This window comes from Osmerus eperlanus, chromosome 7 (genome assembly GCF_963692335.1).
Source record: "Osmerus eperlanus chromosome 7, fOsmEpe2.1, whole genome shotgun sequence".
NCBI classification, from domain to species: Eukaryota; Metazoa; Chordata; class Actinopteri; order Osmeriformes; family Osmeridae; genus Osmerus; species Osmerus eperlanus.
Window position 1 is genome coordinate 19498476 of NC_085024.1, and position 26559 is coordinate 19525034.

Genomic DNA, 26559 nt, shown 5'->3' on the forward strand with positions numbered 1-26559 from the left:
GAGAAAAGAGAATGTTTGAGGGACATGGAGAGAAGAAAAAAACGAGCGCAAGGGGGAAGCCGATGAAGAAAGGAAAGCGAGGGAAGTCACAGAAGAAGAGCGGCGGAGAGAGATTTGTAAAGGCTTTATGTATTATTTATAGTCCGTGCATTTTTACCGGATTTGATTGGCAGTGTGCTAGACTCTAGGGAGAGATGGAGTGATAATTTTAGAACGAAACAAGAGACAGGGGGCGAGAGAGGGAGGAAGGGGGGGGGGGGTGAGGAGGGGGAAGAGGAGGGGAGTAGAATGTTAATCTGTCAGCTTTTTTAGGGGGGGAGCTAACTCTGCAAAAGTCTCTTGATTAACCCGGAGCAAACACTATAACACGATCAAACACGTGCATACTTCCAATCATTTGCATACGCGCGTTTCAATACAGTCACCCGATAGGCTGTTCGGAGTACGAGCTGAAACCAAATAAGGGCTTTAATTAGAGGAGACATAACTCTTCGGGACTGCAGAATTATTTTTATGTTGATTTCTAACACCTCCCTGGACTGGACTTTAGGAAAACTACACACACGTACACACACACGTACACACACACGTACACACACACACACACACCTGCACACCTTATGGCTTCCCCTGATGGATATTACCAGGCGGTTACAACCCACACCATTGCCAGCCTCATATCTCCTCGAAATAACAGCTGCTATGCTCACCTTTAATAGTCAAACAAACAACAAACAAAGTTGGTTCTACAGTTGGGAGACTAATTTGAGGAGACCTGACTCAGTCAGCCTTAGCAGGAATCAGAGGGCCATATGGCCTGGTAGAATCAGGCCTGGGTACAGACAGGAAGAACAGTCTGAAGTGGGAAAAGAAACTATGTTCTCCTGCAGTGGATTGCGGAGGGTCAATGTCATTATGTGTCGGGCACGCGTCATCGTGTACGGGTCACATCATGTTCTGCTCGTCCTTCTGTACCTTTGTGATGTCACGGAGATCAGTGTCATTATGCATGCAGGCCCATGTCATTCTATGTAATGTGTGTGTATGTGTGTGAGGTTTTATTTTGTTGATGGCTTTTTTTCCACAGGTACACCCTTGCACTTTTGAGGTTCATGTTGTTTAATTGTAACTTGTTTAACTACATGCTCTTATGGTTCTTCCCTTTGGGACTTATTTGGTTTTCACAATGTATGCTTCATGTTTGGGCTGCCCGCCATGTTTGGGGCTATCTCGTTTGTTATGATCAGTGACCTATTCACTTTTGTAAAGCTCTCTCTTGGAAGTTGCTTTGGATAAAAGCGTCTGCTAAATACTTAAATGTAAAATGTAAATGTGTGTGTGTGTGTGGTTAGGAGAAGCAGTCTATGGGAGCTGTGTAATGTGTGTGTGTGTGTGGTCTCCCACTGTAACTCAGTCAGCTAAATCTGTCAGCACACTAGGGCACAGTACAATTTACAGAAATACCGTATTGGCCTCCCCTGCCTCTGCTTCTGGCTCCCCCCCCACCCCCCCTCTGTGTCACCACGACAACCCCATGCCCCCCCCCCCCCTATTCCCCCCATGTATAACTCAGCCCCACTTTGCTAGCATTGTAAAGCTTCCGAAACGGTTTTGTTTATTTATGTGTATGTAATATTGTTGTATTTGTTAAGCATTCTGAAATGATAGCTCGCCTTGATGTTGTATGGCCCATTATAAATACAGGCACATTTTCAGGGCTATTGAGGAAGGAGTTAGTGTGTGTGTGTTTTCTCTGTGTAGTGTGAATAACTCCAGTCCATTGCGGTATAAACAGCGCCACCGCTTGGACGGATTGGGGAAGAGGATCTATCTTCCATTTGATTTATCTCTTTTTCATATCGCCCGTACAGCGGTTGGCAATCGATTGGACCAGCATTTTCTCTTAATCCAATTTGATGCCTGTGGAGTATTTTTATTACGGGCTTGATTTTAATGGGTCTAGATTAATATTTCTGTCTTGGTGTTTTCCTCTGCTCTCTCTCTCTTTAGCCTCGCCTTTGTATTGGTATTCAGTCAATGGACTGTGAGTAGATGGACGGCTATAGAAACTACAGTAAAAGTGCCATTTGGGAGCTCTGGCGCAGCTGACTTTAGAGTTACGTCATCCCAACCCGTATTTCTCCTTTGCCAGCTGTAGTCTTGTTAAATTGGACCCATGCCTCCAACCTCCAATAATTTTCTAAAGCTGATTGAGATAATCTCCACCCTCTCATCGCGACACTCCTGTCCCGTTACCAGGTGCCCGATAGTAGCGGCGTATCCGCGTGCGTCATGATGCCCACCGACTGCGCTGGGTTCTTTTGTTATCATAGGCGCGCTCTGCGCCGACACAAGTTGCTGGTAATATCCTCTGAAGAGCGTACAGCTGGCGGGAGACTTGGAAGCAACGGACGCTTAATTAGTCATATTTTCTGGCCCTCTAAACCCCACATTTAGCCACTTTGTTTGGAGTTTGGTATCTCTTTGTAGGTTTTCAATTGCATTTCATGGATCTCTAATTACTCTCAAGGAGTTCCCGGGTTTTGTCTTGATATATGCGGCTGTTATTGCAATTAGCGCCATTAAAACAATGGCGGCCAAGTTTCTCGTTGATGGTGATGACTAATAACATTCATTAGAATTATAATTGGGATGGCAGTGGTATTAGCTGATGCCGTGATGTGAATCACAATATTGATGTAGAGAATGTGAGGAATAATGGAAACAATTAGTGTTAATTGTCAAGGATTTTTGGAACGTCCTCCTTGTCTTTATTCCCACACAGGTCCTGTGGGATAAAGCTCTCTCTCTCTCTCTCTCTCTCTCTCTCTCTCTCTCTCTCTCTCTCTCTCTCACACACACACACGTGGACTACACGGACTACACACACGTGGACTACACACACATGCACACCATTGCAGACTTACACGTATTCTTTTGAGCAGTACAGTTGACTCAGCAAGTTTGTCTTTGGCAGTCTGGCGTCACCCCATCTGTCTGTCTCCGTTTCTCCAGCCTTCTCAAGGTGTTTTTCCCAGTTCTGAAGCTGTGTAATGTATGCATCTGAGTCACCCATCTATTGAACTTTTCTTATTGCCTTCTCCATCACCCGGCATCATATTGATGTTTGCTCTTTGTCTTCATCATCCCTAAGGAGAGCTGTGTGTGTGTGTGTGTGAGAGAGATAGAGTAGGGAAGAGAAGAGAGAAAGAGAGAGAGAATGTAAAATTGGGAATTGTATAGGTCTAAAAAAGTATAAGGTAGGCTACAGAAGTTTTCAGACATGCTATTACATTTACATTTAGTCATTTAGCAGACACTCTTATCCAGAGCAACTTACAGTAAGTACAGGGACATTCTCCCCGAGGCAAGTAGGTGAAGTGCCTTGCCCAAGGACACAACGTCTCTGGCACGGCCGGGAATCGAACTGGCAACCTTCTGATTACAAGCCCGCTTCCCTAACCGCTCTGCCACCTGACTCCCTATTATGATGACATCTCCTTAAACTGCTGCAACACGCAGACGCTGTATTCAATATGGCTTCCTGAAGGCCACCCAGGAAGTGAACACACCTAACTATACTGCCGGTTTAACCCAGATGAATTTATTGAACTCATTCACTCCTTGGTATGATACCGCCCACCCACACTATTAAATGTCTAGCCCACTAAAGCGGTGACACTTGTGACAGTCTGGTATGTGTAATGGGATGAGGATGATTATCATGTGGACAGATCAACCTGAGTGTCATTGACCACTGTAGAACACTGTTAACCACTGTAGCCCCGTGTCCGTGTCAATCAATAATGTCTGTCTGGGATGGAGACATAGGGTGTTATGTTTTTGTAATCTTGTGGTTTTAGTTTAAAACAGATAAAAAATGTGTCTCCCTCTCCCCCCTCTCCTCTCCCTCTCCCTCCCTCTCCCCATCTCTCCCTCTCCCCCCCTCTCCCTCTCCCTCCCTCTCCCCATCTCTCCCTCTCCCCCTCTCTCCCTCTCCCCCTCTCTCCCTCTCCCCCTACCCCTACCCTCTCCCTCTCCCCCTCTCTCCCTCTCCCTCTCTCCCCCTCCCTTCCTCCCCCTATCTCCCCCTCCCTCCCTCTCTCTCTCCCTCCCTCTCTCTCCCCCTCCCTCCCTCCCCCTCTCTCCCCCTCCCTTCCTCCCCCTCTCTCCCCCTCCCTCCCTCTCTCCCTCCCTCTCTCTCCCCCTCCCTTCCTCCCCCTCTCTCCCCCTCCCTCCCTCTCTCCCTCCCTCTCTCTCCCCCTCCCTCCCTCCCTCAGCACGTTGCCAGGCAGTGCAGGCAGAGAATGTGAGGGCGGGACAGCCCAGATCTCCTGTCGCCTGCAGAACTACGACGGCTCCATCGTGGTGATCCAGAACCCGCGCAGGCAGACGCTCTTCTTCAACGGGACACGAGGTGTGTGTGTGTGTGTGTGTGTGTTTGTGTGTGAATGGCATCTATCTGTGTGTGTGTGGGAAAGAGAGATTTAGAGAGAGAGAGAGAGTTAATGATAATGAAAGAGAAGGAGAGAGAAAACAAAAACTAGGAATAAGACCAATCCAATGAGAGAGAGAGGTGAGCAGATTCAAGGTTTGTATGAAATCACAGGTCACAAAACGTCTTCTGAGACGTCAGAGGCTCCATACTCATTTAAATTTAAGGTTAAGGATTACACATTCGAAACTTGTTCAAATCAATATCTGAACAGCCAACCCCCCTTGAAAGTTGTGAAAGTAAGCTACTTTAAAAAGCCCCTGATACACAAACCTATCTCATCTGATGCTGTTCTCATTGGACCTGGCCAGGTCAAGGGATCTAACTCATCTCCATTAACTGACCCCAGCTAGGTCAGAGTCTATTGATTGTTGAAAGGCTACTTCATCAGAAGTGTTCAATGGGCCTAGGGGAAATCGCTGCAGACCTACACACATCCAGAAGCTCACTAAAGTCGAAAGTCTTGCCAGCACACTAACTTACAAAGGAGAAAAGCCATCTAGGTGAATGAACGTTCTCACCCAAACATCTCTGTTGCATCCCAGCTAGGGAGAACTTAGGCAAACTAAGTTCAAGGCCCATTTGGATTTACAACACGTCCACGCCTCAGTGCTTGTGGGCCATATAAGGCTCTCCACCTTAGTCAAAATGGCGTACGTATATAAAATACACTCTTCCGGGCTCTGCTCATTACTCAAGATGATCACGGCACGGCCGTAATTGGCTAGGTGGGGAGAGGACTGTGTGAAACTTTGCTTTCAACTACCCCATTCTGTCAGATCAGCAAGGCGCTCTATTAAGTATTTAAACAGAGCCGCCGTCTCCCTGGAGAAACACGCACTCCATCTTGAAGCATGATGGACCTTAATAAGTAAGTAAGAAGAGGACAAAGGCGGGAGGGAAGGAGGGAGGGAGGGAGAGTAGAAACAGAAGGATATTAAAGGCAAACTAAAAGAGGCTGGGGGAGAGGGCAAAATTGAGAGCAAAAGGTGTGAGAGAACGAAAGGGAGAGGGCTGTAAATGAGGGGGAGAGGGAGGGAGGGGGAGGGAGGGAGGGGGAGAGAGGGGGAGGGGGGCAGAGAGAGGTATGAGGTTAGGAGTAGGAGCCATGAACGTGCATCGGTGACTAATTTGGCAAAAAGCCTAGTTCAACCATTTTGCGAGATTGTAAATTACCGCTGCATTACTCTCATTATCTCTCTCTTCTCTCTTTCTCTCTCTCTCGCCTGACTTTCTAGCTCTCTATCTCACTCTCTCTCCCTCTTACTGTCTCACTCTACCTCTATTGTTTGCTCTCTCTCTCTCTCTCTCTCTCTCTCTCTCTCTCTCTCTCTCTCTCTCTCTCTCTCTCCTCTCTCATATATATATATATCTTTCACTCTATCACTCACTGAGGGGCTATTTTGTCTTTAACCATTACCATCAGAGGCACCATGAGCAGAGGCTGTTCTGTTCCTGGCAGTCCTCGACAGCGGAGGACTCCAGAAACGACCTAGCCAGCAGGCTACCTCAGTTAGTCCCAAATGAAGGGTCCTTTATTAGCCTAGCCGCAAACACCAGAAAGAACTCAGCCTCTGCGAGCAAACACTTCCATTCTAGAACACTGTAGTACACTCCGCGGGGGCCAGACGATTTCGTCAACAACCATCTGTGGACCGCCTGGCATGCAGAACAGGCTGGACAATAGGTGAAATAGAGTTTGAACAAAGCAGTGACATTTAGTTGCCATTTAGGGGTGCAGAGAATGAAGAGATTTATCTCTGTGTCGGGGGAATTGCGCTCCAACTTTATGGGAAAAGGGTGTAGTCATCGTGATGGCAAATCAAATGTGAACTTCTTCTCCGCCCTGGTTCTCTCTCGACCCCCTGCTTTACGCAGTCATACTCATGCGCATGCACACAAAACGTGTCTGTCAATACAGTCCCCCAAAAAACGAAAGCACAAGATAACTCGGGTGGGGGTGGAGGGGGTAGGTAGATGGAGATTGGACTAAAAGTGAATCAATACCAACCGAGTTTCCAATGTCACTTAAAAACCAAGTGTAGGGTTATTTTGTTATCATCAATATTCTCACACCGTTGAAGACTCGCCGTTTTTCTGACGGCGAAAAAGAAAATGTCTCCACGCTCACCCGGCTTCCCGCCTCTCGCTCTTGAGCATTTTTTCCCTCCTCCTTTCTGTCCGTCATCGTTTAAGTGTTTGTGCAGCAACCTTGGGTCCAGACCGTTCCGTTCCTTTCATCTTCCGTTCGGCCCCGACAGTTTATTCTGTGGCCTCGTCTGTGTGGTCATGTAATCGCACAAGCTTTCCGTCTTCCTCAGAAGGACTTTCTGCCTCCAACGTGTTCACCCTTCATCCCTTTCTTTGCCTTCTCACTTCTTCTCCAACCACCTCCTTACCCTCCAACGACCCCCCTCCCCCCCCCTCCCCCATCCTCCCGTTCTCCTCACACCATCTTCCACCATCGTTCTCCTCACCAACCCCCCCCTCCCCCCCCCCCCCTCTCAACAGCTTGAAGGACGACCGCTTCCAGATGGTTTCTCTCACGCCGCGCCTCGTCCGCATCACCCTCACCAACGTGAGCGTCTGGGACGAGGGGGGCTACTTCTGCCAGCTCTACACCGACGACACCCACCACCAGGTGGCCACCTTGTCGGTGTCGGTGCCCCCGGAGACCCCCAGCGTGGAGGTGAAGACGGAGGCTGTCGAGGGGGGCGACGTGGAGCTCACTTGCGTGACTCCGCGCAGCAAGCCCCCCGCTACTCTGCGCTGGATCAGGACCGCCGCGAAATACCAGGTCGGGTCAGACACACACACACACACACACACAGGCATGTACGCATACACGGGCACTCAAACAGAACGCCACAAGTGTGTAGCTGACGCACACGTAAGCATGCACAGAGTTAGGCATAGGCATGCACACCCATTAACACCTACACCCACCCACACACACACAACAAACACACATTCTGTCTCTCTTTCTCTCTTTAATATCTTTTATTTCTGTTATTGTTTCTCTCTGTGGGTTGGTGTCCTCATCCATCTTTCATCTTCGTATGGCCTCTGTGCTAATCTATCGATCTGTGTCTCTAATTCACTCCAAAACACTCTCAATGAAACACACACACACACACGCACGAATCGTCTCTGTGTCAGTCTCCCATGAGCCGTCAGTCTCCCATGAGCCTTCCATCCAGCGTTCACACTGTTTCCCCTTCCACCTCTCTGCCAATCCCTCTTGTCTCTCTCCCTCCGTCTTTTCTGCGTATCAATACGTCACCAAACGTCTTTATCCTGTATTCTGCCCTGCTCTCCATCTATCTTTTCTCTCTGATAGTCCACCCACCTCCCCCCATCCTGCCATCTCTCTGCCTGGCCAGATAACGCCCGTCATCGTTCCTCCATCTCTGCCTGCGTGCCTCTCCCCGCTCCGCCCCCTCCACTAAGCTCTTTTTATTATCTTCCTGCCCAGCCCGTTTTTAGATACCGCGTGTGTTCACTGTGGCTACAAGGTTGGAGGAGGTTGAAGAATAGGATGTGGGGTGAGGAGATGGAGGTGTGAGCTGAGGTTAGGGCTGGGGCCTGGGGGCTGAAGGCTGAGGGCTGGGGGCTGAGGGCGGTGGGTTTAGGGCTGGGGCTGAGGGCTGGGGGCTGAGGGCTGGGGGCTGGGGGCTGAGGGCTGGGGCTGGGGGCTGAGGGGCGGTGGGCTGGGGGTTGAGGGCTGGGGGCTGAGGGCTGGGGGCTGAGGGCTGAGGGCTGGGGGCTGGGGGCTTGGGGCTGAGGGCTGAGGGCTGAGGGCTGGGGCTGAGGGCTGGGGGCTGAGGGCTGGGGGCTGAGGGCGGTGGTTGAGGGCTTGGGGTTTGAGGGCTGGGGGCTGGTGGCTGGGGGCAGAGGGCTGGGGGCTGGGGGTTGAGGGCTGGGGGCTGAGGGCTGGGGGTTGAGGGCTGGGGGCTGGGGGCTGAGGGCTGGGGGTTTGAGGGCTGGGGGCTGGGGGCTGAGGGCTGGGGGCTGGGGTTTGAGGATTGTCGCTTTAGGATAAGTGGTTGAGCCACAGCCCCTGTGTTAGCTTAGGTCTGAACTAGGGGCTGTGGACTAAGGTTGGGGCTTGAACTACAAGCTAGGGAGAGGGACTAGGACTAGTGTGGTCGTGTTCTCTGTCTCTGTGTCGCAAGACCCATGAGCCAAATTTGGTGTGACACGAAAGGTTAGCCGCAGATAGAAGAGTACTTTAATTAAGACACTATCTCTCCGCTCCTTCCTTCTGCTCCCTCCTTTCCTCCTCCCTCCATCTCATGCTTCAATTGGGCTTGCTTTTGTTCACTCAGCTGTAATAATTGGAAACCCAGCGTGGTGTTGGTTATTGTCATATTTTTCTGCAGAGCCACAAACTCATTTAACCTGACTCCCCCCCCACACACACACACACACACACACACACATACACACCCCCTTTCTCCATCGCTTCCTCCACCTCCTTCGTTCAAAGTCTTTTTGTCTCTCTGCATATCTCCCTCTCCTTATCAGCCTTTTATGTCGGAGCCTGTCGCGTTCCCTCTCTTCTCTCTTCCTCCTCATCAATCACGCCCATTTTGCTCTTCCCCTGCGCCACTCTCTCTTCCTCCGTTTCTGCTGCCCACCCACCTCTCTTTGATGCCCCCCCACCCCCTGTCTGTCTGGCTTCGTTACTGTCTCGCTAGTGATTGGTTTTATGTTTTCCCTCTTTCTCCTGCTCATTTCTTTCTTTCTCTCTCTCATCTCTCTCTCTCTCTCTCTCTCTCTCTCTCTCATCTCTCTCTCTCTCTCTCTCTCTCTCTCTCTCTCTCTCTCAGCTTTCAGGTCGGAACAGGGCAATGTTAAGAGCTAAATGTATTCAACTCATACCACACTGTCTTTCCTCCCCTCTGCCTCTCCTGTTTCTCATTCCTTCTTTCCTTCCCTCCTCCTTTTCTCCCTCCTTCATTCTCCCTCTATTGCCCACTACCCTTCCCCTCCCTCCATCCGTCCCTCCCTCCCTCCATCCATCCCTCCCCTCCATCCTCCCTCCACCCTCCCTCCCTCCCTCCCCACCCTCCTCCCGGTCTGCAGGGGTGGTGTCCCAGCAGGACAACGGGAAGACGGTGAGCGTGTCCAACACCATCCGCATCCCCCGTGGAGAGAAAAGACAACGGCGCGGCGCTGACCTGCGAGGCGTCAAGAAGACCCGCCACTACCGCCTGGATGTTCACTGTGAGCGACAAGATAAACACCCCCTCCACACACAGCTAACCCTAACCCCAACCGGAGGGCTCAGTTATATACATGTTGTTTAAAGCCAGGCCGGCTAGCGCTGCTAGCATCGGCGCATGCACAAGAACTCAGAAACGACTTGTGTTAAGATGACTCTGGTGCCCGCTATTGACACTATCTCATTTCGGTGTACGTTTGCAACATTTTAAAAAGCGACAGCGAACTTTGGCGTCCGCGTACAGCAACTGCGAGGCGACGCAGCACTTCAAGTTTTGTAAACTCGCCTCGAAACTTCGCGCCGAGCGAACATATCTCCAATGCAGCTGCAGCCTCGAATATGAAATGCGTAGCCATCCATAATTTGTGTCAGTGTTTAACGGAGCCCGACGCAGGCGGCAGCTGTGGCCGCCGTGGGCCTGTGATGATAACAGGTGTTCCAACTGTTGGGGTTTGTCCGCTGGTTGCCGTGGTGTCTGATAGCTCTACCCCCCCCCCCTCCCCCTCCTGCCCCATCTGCAGTTGCCCCGACGGTGAGAATCGTGCCACCACCTGGAATCCTGCGAGAGGGCGACTCTCTCACCCTTACCTGCTCCATCAGTGGCAACCCACTGTGAGTACAGTATGTGATTGTGCGTCTGTGGGGTCAGGTGGCTGAGCGGTTAGGGAGTCGGGCTAGTAATCAGAAGGTTGTTGGTTCAATTCCTGGCCGTGCCAAATTACGTTGTGTCCTTGGGCAAGGCACTTCACCCTACTTGCCTCGGGGGGAATGTCCCTGTACTTACTGTAAGTCGCTCTGGATAAGAGCGTCTGCTAAATGACTAAATGTAATGTAATGTAAAAATGTCTGTGTGTAGAAGTCCTATCTGTGTGTGTGTGTGTGTGTGTGTGTGTGTGTGTGTGTGTGTGTGTGTGTGTGTGTGTGTGTGTGTGTGTGTGTGTGTTGAAGCCTATTGATTGACAAACACACTATTTGGCAACTTTGTGTGTGCCAGAAGTCCCAGCTTTATGGAGTATATAGAGGGATATTTGGCTTTGGCCGTCTAAGCCCCTCCGGGTGGTGTGTGTGTGCGGGTAAGGAAAGCTGCTCAGTAAGATCTCCATTAAGACCACTGTGGATTGGTGTGTGCATCCTTGTGTGTGTGTGTGTGTGTGTGTATATACTGTATGTGTGTGTGTGTGTGTGTGTGTGTATATACTGTATGTGTGTGTGTATATACTGTATGTGTGTGTGTGTGTGTTATGGGTACTAAAGCCTTCTTGTGAAGCCCCCCACCACACCCAGTGACCAGACAGAGTAACGGGCGGTTGGGGACACAGTGACACGGGGGCCCTGAGAGATGGCGTCCGCCGCCGGACCTGCTGGACCCTGACTCGCTCTCATCACACGCTGGACTGACCAACCGCCCCCCCCCCTCACCCCCCCCCCCCCCCCGACCGTTCGCTACCAATTATACGCCGCTTGCCTTTGTTGGAGGGGCGTGTGTATTGGTTTGTGTGTAGGGTGTGTGTGTGTTGTGTGTGTGTGTGCGTTTCATTAGCGTGTTTCCCAGGGATTAGAGAGCCAGATGAGCTGGGATTGTAATCGGGCCAGGGTGAGATGAGGGATGAGTCAGTCCTCCGGTGGAGCATTGGGGCCACTCGGGCTTTCACCCCTCAACACACACACACACACACACACAGACACACACACACATACATACACACAGACACAAACACACACACACACACACACACACACACACATAGACACACACATACACACACATACACACATACACACACACACACAAACACACACACACATACACACACACACACACACTGACTCACAAACATGCCGAGAGCTTTGTTCACCAGTGTGTAGGTGTGTGTGTGTTCTTGCTACTTTAATCCCTTGGCTCATTCACCTTCTGTCTCTTTCTCTTTGTCTCTCTCATACCATATTCTCTTTCTCTCCCTCTCTCTGGCTCCCTCTCATCAGTCTCCCTTTAAATCTCCCCGCTACCCCTCCCCGCGTCTGTCTTCCTGCACCCTCTCTCTCTTTCTCTCTCTCTCCGTGTCTTCTACCAAATCTCTCTCATTCTTTTCTCTCCTCCTACACCTCTGTCGATGAATCCCTTTATCATAACTTTTGACATTGATCACCTCCCTCCCTTTCATTTCTCCTCCTCTCCTTGTGTCTTCTTGCCATTTCTGTCTCTGATCTGATTTCTCTCTCTCTCTCTGTCTCTCTCTGTCTCTTTCCCCCCCACTTATTTCCCTGTCTTTTTCTCACTTTAACAATCTCCTTGTCTCTCTCCCCATTTGCAGGCCCAGAAACATCCAGTGGTCAAGGATCAATGAAACCTTACCGGAGAGGGCGGAGCTCTCCGGCCCCACCTTACAGATCTCCCGTCTCAGCCAATCACACAACGGCACCTACATGTGCCAGGCCCAGAACAATTACGGCCGCGCCGCCGACCACTACACGCTCCTGGTCTATGGTGAGTTGCCACGGCAACCCACCCCTGTGGCCGAAACGGCTATTATGGGGTTGGGAAAGAATGTGCGCCCGGGTACAAAACAGCTCCGAGCTTCGCCGCGAATCCAGATCACCGCTTCGGAGCACTAAAAGGTCAGAGGGGTCGGAGGTCACCTCCCCAAAGGCGCCGGATTCTTCCTGTCGGAAGCCATGCGCTGTTTCCATAGCAACAGCAGGAATCTCCTGCCAGGCTTCTTCCCGGTCCCGCTGAGTCAGCTGTTGTGTAACCGCCGACAACAGATCCGCCTCGCAGCCGCGCGCTGACCGGACCTGAGCCCTGGGCTGTTCAGAGCTGCAGCCCTCTTTGGCTCCGCTCGGTCGATGTGATCACTCCGAGAGAGTCGTTTGCGTTAGGAGAACCGGAGAAATTATCATCAATTAGGCGATTAAGTTGCTAAGATGCAACGTTGCTAAGTTAAGATGCGATGATGATGATGATGAGAGGAGGCTAATGCTATAGCATTAAGGTTCACGGTTTATCGTCAGTAACCCCTAAACAAGGGTTGTTACCAGCCACCAGTCCGTAAAAGAGTCCTGACTGAGATTTCGACGTGAAACCACATACGATCTCACAGGCATGTGACACCCTGGCTTGATCGTACCCCCAGCCGGAACGCCCTGTTGCCCTCTGCTGCCCCCTGGGGTCAGGGCCTGTCACTGCATGCCTTATAGGAGGAAACAGGCTATCAGAGAGAGAGGTGGAGGAACAGAAGGGAGGGGATGTTACTCGTTACATAAGATTTTCCGGATTTTTTGACTGCTCCCTCTTATCTTGTAGAGACACACACACACACACGCACATCAGACAGACGCATGTGTGCGTGTGTCTGATGTGTGTGTGTGTGTGCGTGTGTCTCTCAGGCAGCGGGCTTCAAACGGGGCATGTGAACCTCTGTGGAGGGAGCAGGTGGGGGGGGGGTGTCACCTTTCATCTCGCCTCGGCCGCCACCGCCAGCTCCCCGCGTCGCCTCTCCCCACACCGGGAGGTTAGACATGGCTGGCTTTGAAGTGCCGCAACGCCTCCTCACAAAATGGCCTCCCAGTCTCGTCCTCGGGTCTCCTCTTTCTCTCCGTGCTTTTTTACCGTCTGTCTTTTTCTTCTTCTTTCCATCTGTCGGTTCTCCCGTTTCACCCGTTCTCTCTTCTGTTCTCGACCTCCGGTCACCTGACCCCTCCTCGTATATCTCTCTGAGAGAGAGATATACGAGGAGGGGTGATTTTACCAGGGGTGGTCGCCCAGAGCCTCGTTCTGCTGACTCGTCTCCTAATCCCCTGACCTCCTCTTTTGTTCGAAGCCGTCGTGTCCTTCGGTCCTTTTCTCTGCTCGTCTTGAGACACATGTACGCCTCTTCCTGTCTCTCTCCTCCCTGCTCTCCCCTCTGGTCTCTCTCTCTCTCCTCCCTGCTCTACCCTCTGGTCTCTCTCTCTCTCCTCCCTGCTCTCCCCTCTGGTCTCTCTCTCCTCCCTGCTCTCCCCTCTGGTCTCTCTCTCCTCCCTGCTCTCCCCTCTGGTCTCTCTCTCCTCCCTGCTCTCCCCTCTGGTCTCTCTCTCCTCCCTGCTCTCCCCTCTGGTCTCTCTCTCTCCTCCCTGCTCTCCCCTCTGGTCTCTCTCTCTCTCCTCCCTGCTCTCCCCTCTGGTCTCTCTCTCTCCTCCCTGCTCTCCCCTCTGGTCTCTCTCTCTCTCCTCCCTGCTCTCCCCTCTGGTCTCTCTCTCTCTCCTCCCTGCTCTACCCTCTGGTCTCTCTCTCTCTCCTCCCTGCTCTCCCCTCTGGTCTCTCTCTCCTCTCCTGCTCTCCCCTCTGGTCTCTCTCTCTCTCCTCCCTGCTCTCCCCTCTGGTCTCTCTCTCTCTCCTCCCTGCTCTCCCCTCTGGTCTCTCTCTCTCTCCTCCCTGCTCTCCCCTCTGGTCTCTCTCTCTCTCCTCCCTGCTCTCCCCTCTGGTCTCTCTCTCTCTCCTCCCTGCTCTCCCCTCTGGTCTCTCTCTCTCCTTCCTTCCCGCTGTCAGAATCTCTCACCTGCCCTCGGCACTTAGCCCCCCCCCCCCCCCCCGGTTGTGTAGGCGTACAACGTTCCCCCGAGGCTTCTCCTGTCTGCCAGGGTCCCGGGTCACCAGAACGGGGGAGCGTGGGGGGGGGGGGGGGTAGGGGGGTGCGGAGGCAGAGAAGGACAGAGAGGGAGGGGGGAGAGAGGGTTGGAGGTCGAAAGCCATGTTAACGCTCGGTGCTGTGGGCTGTCAATGTCAGATTATCCACTCTTGCCCCTGGAATTCCAAAGATGCACTGGGGGAGGATGGGGGAGGAGTGTGGGGGGGTTGGTGACAGGTGAGACCTAGGGAGGGAGGTGGGAAGGGCAGGGATTAGGAGATGAGTCAGCAGAACGAGGCTCTGGGCGACCACCCCTGGTAAAATCACCCCTCCTCGTATCTCTCTCTCAGTCCTATCTTTCTTTCCTCGTGGCTCCCCCCCCCTGCCCCCCTCAACCTTCGATGAGAGTTATCTCGTCTGAAACGCACGCGAAGCGCAAAATCAGGGGGAAAACACAGCCAATTTGTCACAGTTGCTTTTTTCGCTGTGTCAGTTTATGAAGTGGAGTCCAGTTGATAGCTTCAAAGAGAGAGAGCGCAAAAGAGAGAGAGAAACAATAGAGCGAGAGGCGGGCGATCTCCCGGGAGTTCAGGCTTAGCAGGGGACGTGATGTCTCAAAGCTGCGCTGCATTCAGCGGTAGTGTTTGTGTCGTGTGCGGGGCATGTATTAGAGAGTTAAAACGATTGGGTGTGAGTATGAATGCACAGAACTAAATATGTGTGTGTGTGTCTCTACCTGTCTACAAATGTACATGCAAGTGCAAACATCTGTGCATGTGTGTGTGTGTGTCTCTACCTGTCTACAAATGTACATGCATGTGCAAAACCCATGTGTGTGGGTGGGTGCGTGTGTGTGTGTATCTACCTGTAAATACACGTGTCAGTGTGTACCTCGACAGGTTGTGTGTGTGTGTGTGTGGCGGGCCTTGGATGTGAGGCATGCGGCGCGTGTCCCCGCGGCGTACGCAGGGGAACGCACACTCCCGTGATTGCTGGATTGGCGGTTGCTCACCGGTACGCTCGGCTGGCTGGTCTCAGCAGCCATTGTTCAGCAGCTAACGTGGCGCTGGTAGGAGAGCGCTACTGATTGTCTGGAGGAAGCCCAGAGGAGGCGCTTATGTAATTGAACGGCGCCGCCACAGTAGGATGGATCAGCAAGCCAATAAAAGCCATTAGAATAGAATTGCGTGTGAGAGTGTGGGAGAAGGAGGCATAGGGAGATGGGAGGCTGAGAGATGGAGAGTTGGGGGGAGGGGAGGGGAGGGAGGGAGGGAGGGAGGGAGGGAGGGAGGGCGGCTGGTGAACGGGGAGGAGTAGGGAACGAGATGTAAAGGTGGAGAATGAGAGAGAGAGAGAGAGAGAGAGAGAGAGAGAGAGAGAGAGAGAGAGAGAGAGAGAGAGAGAGAGAGAGAGAGGAGAGAGAGAGAGAGAAGAGAGAGAGAGAGAGAGAGAGAGAGAGAGAGAGAGAGAGAGAGAGAGAGAGAGAGAGAGAGAGAGAGAGAGAGAGAGAGAGAGAGAGAGAGAGAGAAGAGAGAGAGAGAGAGAGAGAGAGAGAGAGAGAGAGAGAGATGGAGGAGAGTGATGGAAAGATGTAAGATGAGTGATGGAAAGATGTAAGATGCATAAATGTAAGATGTTTGGATGTATTTATGGTTTGGGGACGTAGGCGATTGGATGTTTTTTAGTGCTGGGCACTAATTGGTGGGGAATACATAGGCCTCCTTCTAATGAAGTGTGTCTGACAGGAAAAACAGATAGAGAGAGAGAGGGGGGGGGGAATAGTGAGCGCAGACAAGGTAAATACATCGTGATGGATCCACTAGTATGGCAATTTATTTCACCTCCATTTCTCATTGTACGTCCAGTCAAACGTTGTTAAGTAGAAGGACTCTAACCGGTGTGTGTGTGTGTGTGTGTGTGTGTGTGTGTGTGTGTGTGGGGGGGGGGGGGTCGTACGTGTGCAGGTTTGAGAAAGACAGAAAAAAATGAGAGTGGCAGGGAGATTATGTGTTTGCCATGCACGCACCCAGACTGCTGTTAGCAAGGCCACTACACTCGGCGCGGGGCGAGCCCGCATGCTGAGAGCAACAGACGAGCCACATCTGAGTCTCCGAGCCGGGGCGTCACAAACGCTCCGCGTCGGCTGTGTGGCCGAGAGGGCTGAGATGTGAGAGAAATGTCATTATCGAGACCGACGCTGCAGCCTGAGAAGCTCTCTCCGCCCCGCCCCCCCACCTCTCCCCCCCTCCCCCGCTCTCTCACCCCCTCGCCGCACATACGTGTGTGTGTGTGATTGACATCCACACGAAACAACAAACTCCTATTAAATGCCCGAAGGATGAGAGACAAGCCCACTACACAGCAGCAGGACTAATTCAGCTGGAGAGGGAGGGAGAGTGGGAGACAGAGAAAGACAGAGAAAGAGGGATGGAAAGAGGAATGGTCAGAGAGAGAGAGAGAGAGAGAGAGAGAGAGAGAGAGAGAGAGGAGAGAGAGAGAGAGAGAGAGAGAGAGAGAGAGAGAGAGAGAGAGAGAGAGAGAGGGAGAGAGAGGGAGAGAGGGAGAGAGGGAGAGAGAGAGAGAGAGAGGGAGAGGGAGAGGGAGAGGGAGAGGGAGAGGGAGAGGGAGAGGGAGAGGGAGAGGGAGAGGGGGGGAGGAGGGGGGGGAGGGGGGGAGGGGGAGGGGGGGAGGGGAGGGGAGGGGAGAGGGGAGGGGGAGGGGGGGGGGAGGAGGGGAGGGGGAGGGGATGAGGGGGAGAGGGAGACAGGGGGCAGAGGAGAGGGAGGAGGGGATAAGGAGAAGAGAAAAAGAGGACAATGGTCATAAAGAGGAAAGAGATCAATTGAAAAGAGAATGTAGAGAAAGCAAAAAGAAAGGGAATGAGAGAGAGAGAGGGCGGCAGAAAGAGCACTTGTGGGGAATGGAAAAATAAATGGAACGAGGGAATGTGGGAGCCAAATGAAAGGGTGCGTGGGAGAGAGAAGAGGGTGACTGAGGATCAAGGGGCGAGGTTGCTGTGAGCAAAACGACAGGAGATTTGAGCATGGAAGGGAAGAGAAGAGAGGGGGATGTTGCAGGAGAGATAGGGAAATAGAGAAGTCATTATTTATGAGTCTTCTTACCAGGATTGGCTTGTGAACAGTCCAGAGATATAAATCAGTGTCCAATTAATTAGCAGTCTGACCCTACCCATTAATCCCTATTCCTCAGGTGAGAACGACCCACCCACACACACACTCATGCCCACCCATACACATCCCCCACCACTACTACCCACCCCCCACCCACCACCCACCCAAGTGCATGTGCACTACAGTAACCTCTATAGTATCTGCATTTCACTACGAACAAAAAGCGAGATAAATGGTGGGGTATAGAGAGGGAGAGTGGAGAAGAAGGAGGGCTAATTTGAGGGTTGTGGAACAAAATAGATGGCTAGCAGACTGGTGAATAGAAAGTAACCAACTCCAGAGGCAGGTCTGTGAGTGTGTGATTGCATTTGTGTGTGGGTTGCAGTTAGACCCGGACCACCAGTGCACCCTGCTGTTTTAAACTGACCGTTTGATGAAGTGTGCATGGTAATGGCATCGACACACACACACACAAAAACACACACACACAGAAACACACCCAGAAACACACACACACAACATTTACATTTAGTCATTTAGCAGACGCTCTTATCCAGAGCGACTTACAGTAAGTACAGGGACGTTCCCCCGAGGCAAGTAGGGTGAAGTGCCTTGCCCAAGGACACAACGTCAGTTGGCATGACCGGGAATCGAACTGGCAACCTTCGGATTACTAGCCCGATTCCCTCACCGCTCAGCCATCTGACTCCAGTGTGTGTGTGTGTGTGTTTTGTTTCCCAACCATGCAATTTCTTACCACTTAACACCTACCCACACAACCCCTTGCCCCCTCTCATCGACCTGACGATCTAAAGCCCTAGTCTTAACCCCATGTGCCCGCATCCTATCCACTGCATCTCACTGTCTGGGTCTGTCCTCAATAGCATTCCTGCATTGACAATACTTCAGCCTGGCCCAAAAGTGTCTGGAGACCGTTCACAATGGGGACAAAAACACGAGCCCAGGGCCACTACCTTGGAGGAGGAATGCTCTTTTTGGCTGCCGACCGCTGTCATGACTGACGATGCCGCCTGTTGCCATACAAAACGTCTGTGTGTTGCTCTGTGCATCTCTAACAGACTGCTGTCATGACGATGCCGCCTGTTGCCATACAAAACGTCTGTGTGTTGCTCTGTGCATCTCTAACAGACCGCTGTCATGACGATGCCGCCTGTTGCCATACAAAATGTCATGTAGAACTGTAGGTACTCTGTGCATCTCTAACAGATCTCATGTAGAACTGTAGGTACTCTGTGCATCTCTAACAGATCTCATGTAGAACTGTAGGTACTCTGTGCATCTCTAACAGACCTCATGTAGAACTGTAGGTGCTCTGTGCATCTCTAACAGACCTCACGTAGAACTGTAGGTGCTCTGTGCATCTCTAACAGACCTCACGTAGAACTGTAGGTGCTCTGTGCATCTCTAACAGACCTCACGTAGAACTGTAGGTACTCTGTGCATCTCTAACAGACCTCATGTAGAACTGTAGGTACTCTGTGCATCTCTAACAGACCTCACGTAGAACTGTAGGTGCTCTGTGCATCTCTAACAGACCTCACGTAGAACTGTAGGTACTCTGTGCATCTCTAACAGACCTCACGTAGAACTGTAGGTACTCTGTGCATCTCTAACAGACCTCATGTAGAACTGTAGGTACTCTGTGCATCTCTAACAGACCTCATGTAGAACTGTAGGTACTCTGTGCATCTCTAACAGACCTCACGTAGAACTGTAGGTACTCTGTGCATCTCTAACAGACCTCATGTAGAACTGTAGGTACTCTGTGCATGTAGCAGTAGAATGTAGCGCTGTGGGATCCATTCCATTTAAGGTGTACTGGTTGAAGAGAAGTAAATGTATCAACTGTGAAAATCGCTGTTGATGATTGATGACGGGTGATTTTCTTTTGCAAAATAGAAATGAAAAAGAAAAAATTCTAATAATACATAGGCTATATACATATATATATATATATTCAATTTATAATTGTATCAGGACTGAAATTGGCAACATTGATTATTTTTCTCTAAGTGCAAATGGAATTGAACCCACGGCTTCATATCACAATGTGTGTGTCGTAGATGATAGTGACTTTAATGTAGACGCATGTGTGTTACCCCTGTGTGTTTGTCTGTAGAAAATGTGTCTGTCACTACCATGGCCTCTCCCATCTCCCATCCTGACACCTCCCACCCTCTCACCCTCCTCCCGACCCCCAGCTACGCCCCGGACCCCAGAGGTAACGTACCCGCCCTTCCCCCACTTCCCCTCTCTCCTCTCCCTGTCGCCCCTTCCTCTGTCCTCCGTGATCGCTGTCCCCTTCAGCCCTGCTCGTCCTCACTCCCGTGTCCTTTGTGTGACGCGCTCAACCTTCCGCACGCTGTGACCTTCCTTATCACTCTCTGCGTGCACGCGTGTGCACGCACGCTAACATCAGCGCCTGGCTGTGGCCCACACTGCCTACTCAGCGATTGTGCGATCTGAGGTGAGGTCACATGGTATTGGAGAACACGTGTCGACTGTTAATGGCACAAACCCAAGCGTGTTTGTGTGGTGGTGGTGGTGGTGGTGGTGGGGGGATGCAGCAAGGGCCAGCAGGCTAAGCTTTATTAGATGCACCCTTTGGGCTCTAGGGGCTACAATGACACCGCACACACATCTTCCGACACACACACACACGCTGGCAGAGGAGTCAAGCTGCTTTACCATCTCCAGCTGAGGGAAACAGAGACGGTGATTTTCATCTGAGGCATGCCACCTGGATATCTCTCTCTCTCTGTCTCTCTCACACACACTTCTCTTTGTAAACAGAATCTCTCTCTCTCTCTCTCACCTTTTTCTTTCTCTTTGTAAACAGAATCTCTTTCTCACCTCTCTTTTTGTATATGTCTCTCTCACCTGCTCCCCATCCTGATTGATTCTGCCTCACTCCTGCCCTATCTTGGTTTATTCTGTTGTCTGTCTGTTTCTCTCTCTCTCTCTCTCTCTCTCTCTCTCTCTCTGTCTGTCTGTCTGTCTGTCTGTCTGTCTCTCTCTGTCTCTCTCTCTGTCTCTCTATATGTCTCTCTCTCTCTCTCTGTCTGTCTGTCTCTGTCTCTCTGTCTCTCTATATGTCTCTCTCTCTCTCTGTCTCTGTCTCTCTCTGAGAGATGCACCAGCGTTGAAGGAGAACGCTGAAGGAACACGGGGGGAACGTTGAAACACAGAGCGCACTCTCCTGCTGTCACTCCCCTCGCTCCGAGCACGCGGCTCAGTGGACGGGAGGTGATCGAGGCCGCGCTAAATTTTTCATCCCTCATGAAATATTGCTTCCGTAGACCGTTAGACACACGCGTGTACGTGCGTGCATGCTAAGACACGTGTTCGCACGCACGCACACACACATGCTCGATCTGAGTTTCACTCAGACTGTCTGTCTGTCTCTCTCTCTCTCTCTCTCTCTCTCTCTCTCTCTCTCTCTCTCTCTGTCTCTCTCTCTCTCTCTGTCTCTCTCTCCCTGTCTCTCTCTCCCTGTCTCTCTCTCTGTCTCTGTCCATCTGTGTGTGTTGGGATTGTATTAATGATTCATGTTTTAATTACGGTCTGGAGAGAATCACAACACAGCCATATCTCCCCTGTCCATGAGTGACAGCCAGCGCTGTCAAAACACAATCACTAGAGCCCGTGGGAATATTTACTTTTGACTTTGTCTGGTATTCTCATACCTAGTACAGTATATATATTTGATAAGATGCTAGTGGAGTGGAAATATGAAACTTTGCATTCTAAATGCACCTGCTTGCTATCGATTTATTGTCTCTGCGGTCTTTCCTCCAGGGTCTCTTTGTCACGTTTGTCTCTCCGTCTGCCTCGCCCTGTTTCTCTCTCTTCCTGTCTTTCTCTCTTGCTGTCTGTCTCTTTTGTTTTCCCCGTCGCTGTCTCTTTGATGCGGGCGTAATAGGGAATGATGGGGGTGGGAGGAGGGGCTGGAACATATCAGTTTACAGTCCATTAAAAGTGAATAAATAAGACGTCTGTGTGTGAGGTAACGTCTCACTGTCTCCTCCCCCTCTGTCTCCCTCCCGGTCCCTCCCCCCTGTCTCCCGCCCTGTCTTCCTCCCCAGATCCTGGTGCTGTGGTAGAGACCCACAGTGCGGTCCCGTACGCGGTGATCGGGGGCATTCTGGCTCTGTTGGTCTTCACTGTCATCTGTGTGCTCATCATCACAATCTGGTGCTCCGTCCGGCAGAAAGGTAACACACACACACACTCACACACAGTATAGTCATAAATTGCAGAGACATAGGAGACAGAAACTAAGGGCTGATTTAAACACAATGTACTGTATCTGTTTTATGAACCTGTTAAAGAGAATGTGCCAGGACAATAGTGGAATAACGTTTGGGGAGAGAGGATGAGAGAGGGATGAGAGAGAGGGATGAGAGAGGGATGAGAGAGGGATGAGAGAGATGAGAGAGGGAGGAAGAGGGATGAGAGAGGGATGAGAGAGGGATGAGAGAGGGATGAGAGAGGGATGAGAGAGGGAGGGAGAGGGATGAGAGAGGGATGAGAGAGGGATGAGAGAGGGATGAGAGAGGGAGAGAGAGAGAGAGAGGATGAGAGAGGGATGAGGAGGAGGAGGGCGTGCCCTGTCCTCCTCCCAGACACAGTCGGTGATAAACGGCTTCGAACGTGGACAATGGTGGGTAGGAAGGGGGGTGGTTATGTCTTATGTAAGCGTGGCCCTGGTGCTTAATGGTCCAGTACAGTATCAGGGTTCATCCATAAAAAAGGACCGCATTACCCACGCTCGTGTGGCATTTTTAGAACTCCCCCCCCCCCCCCCTCCCTCAGTGCAAGGTCCAGGAATAGAAAATAGAGGGAGGGGCCACAGAGCCACGCCTCTGGCAGGGAACTCTGTCAGCCAAAATGGATGCCTCTCGACAGCCAATCAGTAAAAAGACCAAGCCATTACAACCAATCAGTGAGTTGGAGAAGAGGCCATTACGGCTCTTGAAGCAGATCGAACCAATCAAAGATCAGCATGTGTGGCTGTCTGCCGCTGCTGGAGTGACCCTAAACAGGATTAGTCGTTGCATTCTAACCTGTACTGAACCAGTCCACTAATCACCGCAATGTAAGAAAGAAAAATAGGACAATGCGCTTTCTGAGTGACACCAAAATGATACTTCCCTGTTGTACCTAACCTTTCCACCTCATTCATTTATGTCACTCTCTCTCTAACTCTTGACATTTGTTCTATTTTCTCTCTCCCTTTTCTCTCTTGGCTCCTACCTGTTCTTCCTCTTCCCTTCCCGTCTTTCTGCTCACCTCTCTTATACTGCCTTAGGCTCTTACCGTACTCAAGAGCCAATACTTAATTGGTACTGACCTAATTATTAGTGGACTAATTATTAATCGCAGGTATGATTTAGTAATATCACAATTGATTGGTGGAGTTTGATGCATGGCAGAGTGACTATGCTGCTTTTGCCAACTAACCCTCCCCCCTCCCCCCCACCACCATCTATCTACACGACCTCTTTTCTCTCTCTTTGTCTCTCTCCTCTCTCTTCTTTCTCCCTCCCTCTCTTCTTCACTCCCCCCCTCCAGGTTCGTATCTGACCCACGAGGCCAGTGGGTTGGATGAGCACGGCGAGGTCCAGGAGGCCTTCCTCAACGGCAACGACGCCAGCCAAGGCAAGAAGGAATACCTACTGTAGCCATGCCAACAACCCCACCACCACACCCCCCCCCCCCACCACGAGCCAGGCGGGGCGGCCTTCTGAATCGACTGTACAGAAATCATATCTACCGCACACCGCCACAACGAGGAACCACCCCGCTCCACTCCGACCACACACACACAGACAAACACACACACACACACAGACACACACACGGCCACACACACGGCCACACACATTGACAAAATAGATAGGGAGAGCGACTGTAGACCAACAAGCCATTATCGACTGGTGCCATTTACTGTAATGTGGGTCTGAGTTGAAAAGAGAGGGGGTGGGGGGGGGGGTGAAGGAGTAGAGAGGGGCAGGGGGAGCGAGCGAAAGGAGAAGACGGCCAGTAATAATACGGTTATTATTTTGATGGAGCAGGGAGTGCTTACATAAAGAGAAAGAGGGGGAGCATTCTGCACGGAGGCAAGCAGGGAGAGACAGGTATACCTCGACTGCCATAAACACTGTGCCTGGAAGAACGGCATCCATGACGCTCAATCTTAAACTGCCGCGTACAGTGAGAGAGGGGGGGAGGATGGAGGAGAGAGAGGGGGTGGGAAGGAGAGGGAGGATGATAGTAGCCAGAAGCAATTGAGCTGTTTGACACTGGCAAATTGAAATGCTTCAAATTGCCAAAGTATCTCGCCCGTGGAGAGCAACTCACACACACTCCCTTTGACAGCATTGCCCAGTGTGAACCTTAAGTCTCTTAAAAGTTTTTCTAACAAGCCCTCCAGTTCTCTACTCAACCCAGATAACCTGTTTGCAGGCCTCTTTCTGAAGACTGCCTATATGTAAGTAGATAACTAGAAAAGATGCGTCTTTTTTTCTTCTTTTTTTTTTACCACAACTAGGAAACCGTTGGTTTGCTTCTCATTCCCTCCCTCACTCTTCCTTTCGCTCTTTCTCTTTGTTCCTCTTTATCTCTCCGCCGTTGTAGGGCTTTAATAATGAGGGGATTAGCAGGGGTGTTTTTTTCCCGAGTCCGAAGAAAGAGAAGAAAAAGGGAACAGACACGGCAGAAAAGCTTAATTATTTAAAAATGTCATTAAGGGGATGAAAAGGTTGAAATGTCTTTGAGAATTTAAAAGAGTACCTGATGAATAAGACAAAAGAAATACAATGGATATTTTTCTGAATGATACAACACAGATACACACCCAGACACGCGCACACAAACGTTGACACAAGTACATATTTCCAAATTCCTTATTTGTATAAAAAAAAAGATGACAGCGACATAAATTAAATACAACTTTTAAGAAATGTTTACTATTGAAATCATTACAAAGCTACAGAACTACTGTATACTAACACAAAATATTAGCCTAGAGGTGCAAAACCGAACAAACTATTGTCCAGTGATCTTTAAAGAAAACTAGAAAACAAGAAAAAAAAAACAACGTTTCATTTGTCTTTATGAAATATGAGGTCTTATTGATTTTTTAAAATTAATTATTATTGTTTGAGCAATTTTGATTGTTGTTACTGTTATTATTACTGTTATTATTATTGTAAATGTTACAGAAACTGTACACTTCCCATGTTTGTTGATTTCGTTAGTCTGTAGAAATTGATGTCCACTCTTGCTCTGTCTTTTCCCGCTCTTTCTATATTTGTCTCCTGTGCCTATCTGTCTCTACTTCTCTGTCGCTCACTCGTGTTTATTTTATAGTCCATGTGTCACTGTTGATATATAGCTAACTATTTCTTTATAGGGGAAAGATACAAAGCACGAAAAAATAAAGAATTCAAAAATAACTTCGGAACGGGTCTTTTTTCAGATGCGTTCACCCAGTATACATGTTTGGAAATAATATCGGGTAGAGAAAAAGAGTGAGGAAGAGCGAACTGTGAAGATGGGAACATTATGAAGAGACATATAAGTTGGAGGATATGGAAGACAGGATAAGGAGAAAGAGAGTGGTGATATTTAGTTTAAGAAAGAACATTACAACAACAGATGGCTCTATAGTTGATCAATTATGAGACCAAACGCAGGTGTGTGAGTCTGTGTGCGAGATAGACAGTCAGACAGTCAGTTGCTGCAAACAAAAAATATGACTCCCCCAGTATTTCCATGCAATCAATACCCGATTCTGTCAAGAAGCACTCAACGTGTCCATCTGTGTGCTTGGGTGGCCTTAAAAGCTGCTGAAGGTCGCTGTGTGATAGATCGATGTGTTTGTCTTCCATCGATGAAAAGACTCTGCGCTCGCCCTGTCATAAAGACGGATAGTCAAAGACAATCTAAGTAATGTAGTTGCCTGGCTGGCGCTTCGCATCAGAACAGCACGCTCCAGGCTGGAACAATGGGCACACGTTCTAGGGGGTCCTGTCTTCGGGTTAGAATCTGATGAAAAAGCCAGCGTCAACAAAAGCCGGCGAAGCTAACCTGTAGCATAGTGCGATCTGTTCAAGACACAATAGATGAAAATGAACCGTTATTGGGTGTGCTCAAGCCTTCGGCGAGAGCACAACCTTTGTTCTCTCACATATATATTATTATTATTATTATTTTTATTTCTTTTTGCCCCCCTAAAACTCAGTCAATATTTGGCCTACATAGACAACTTAGGTGTCAAAAGTTTCGTCTTGGTAGCGATTGAGTTGCTTCTATTGTAATTTACGTTCCGTTGTATGGTTTAAGTGGAAATTACGTTTTTGTGGCGAAAAGTGAAGCTAACGGTGGCTAATTTGCTAGCCACAGCCACTGACGTTACTAACGTCACTACGTCACTAACGTCACGAAAACATGCGTGACTACCTTTGGCAGAACATTCGTTTCGCATCTGTTAACTTGGGAGATAGCTAGGCTAACTATAGCTTTACTGGAAGGCAGCTGCAGAAACGCCACAAGCAAAGAGGCCAGGGTGATAACTATTTATTACTTTGTGATATGACACAAAATTGTGATGTGTAATGTACAGTATAAGCTGATATTATTATGGAAGTACATCTACTTTCGGAAACAGTAGTCTACTATTTCACTGACGTATTAGCATCATGACATTAGCCTGTGTTGCCCGGGCAACACATACTACAGTGGTCTATGATGTAGCGTTATCTGTTTTCAATCGTTAAAATAAACATTCCTCACATATATATTTTCGTTGTAGGATTTATTCTGACATTAGTAAACGATTTGTTGGTGAAATTACCATTACCTGTGGTTTCAAACCAGTGTTGCTCACTGCAACGCTGTAGCTTACGCGAGACACTACAAAAACATCTACAGTACACAGCTGTTTAGGAAATCAAACGGCTACAGAACATGTTCGGCACTCCCCTTACTTAAATCAAAAGTCTCTGACCACTAACCTGAACTTCATTGCCACAGCCTAAACTTTGTCAATCTGTTCATGAAAATAATTAATTTCAG

General features: G+C 50.1%; 1 protein-coding gene across 1 annotated transcript in view; it reads left to right on the forward strand.

Moving 5' to 3' along the window:
- Positions 1-24939, forward strand: part of cadm4 (cell adhesion molecule 4) — a gene marked incomplete at its 5' end in the record, with an annotated part of 47653 nt that extends 22714 nt beyond the window's left edge. The window contains 11 exon segments of the mRNA XM_062466215.1: positions 4281-4425; positions 7014-7269; positions 7272-7292; positions 9584-9642; positions 9644-9686; positions 9689-9724; positions 10244-10334; positions 12035-12207; positions 19598-19699; positions 21564-21692; positions 23053-24939. Coding sequence (XP_062322199.1) covers positions 4281-4425; positions 7014-7269; positions 7272-7292; positions 9584-9642; positions 9644-9686; positions 9689-9724; positions 10244-10334; positions 12035-12207; positions 19598-19699; positions 21564-21692; positions 23053-23162 — 1165 coding nt within the window.
- Positions 24940-26559: the final 1620 nt, after the last annotated feature.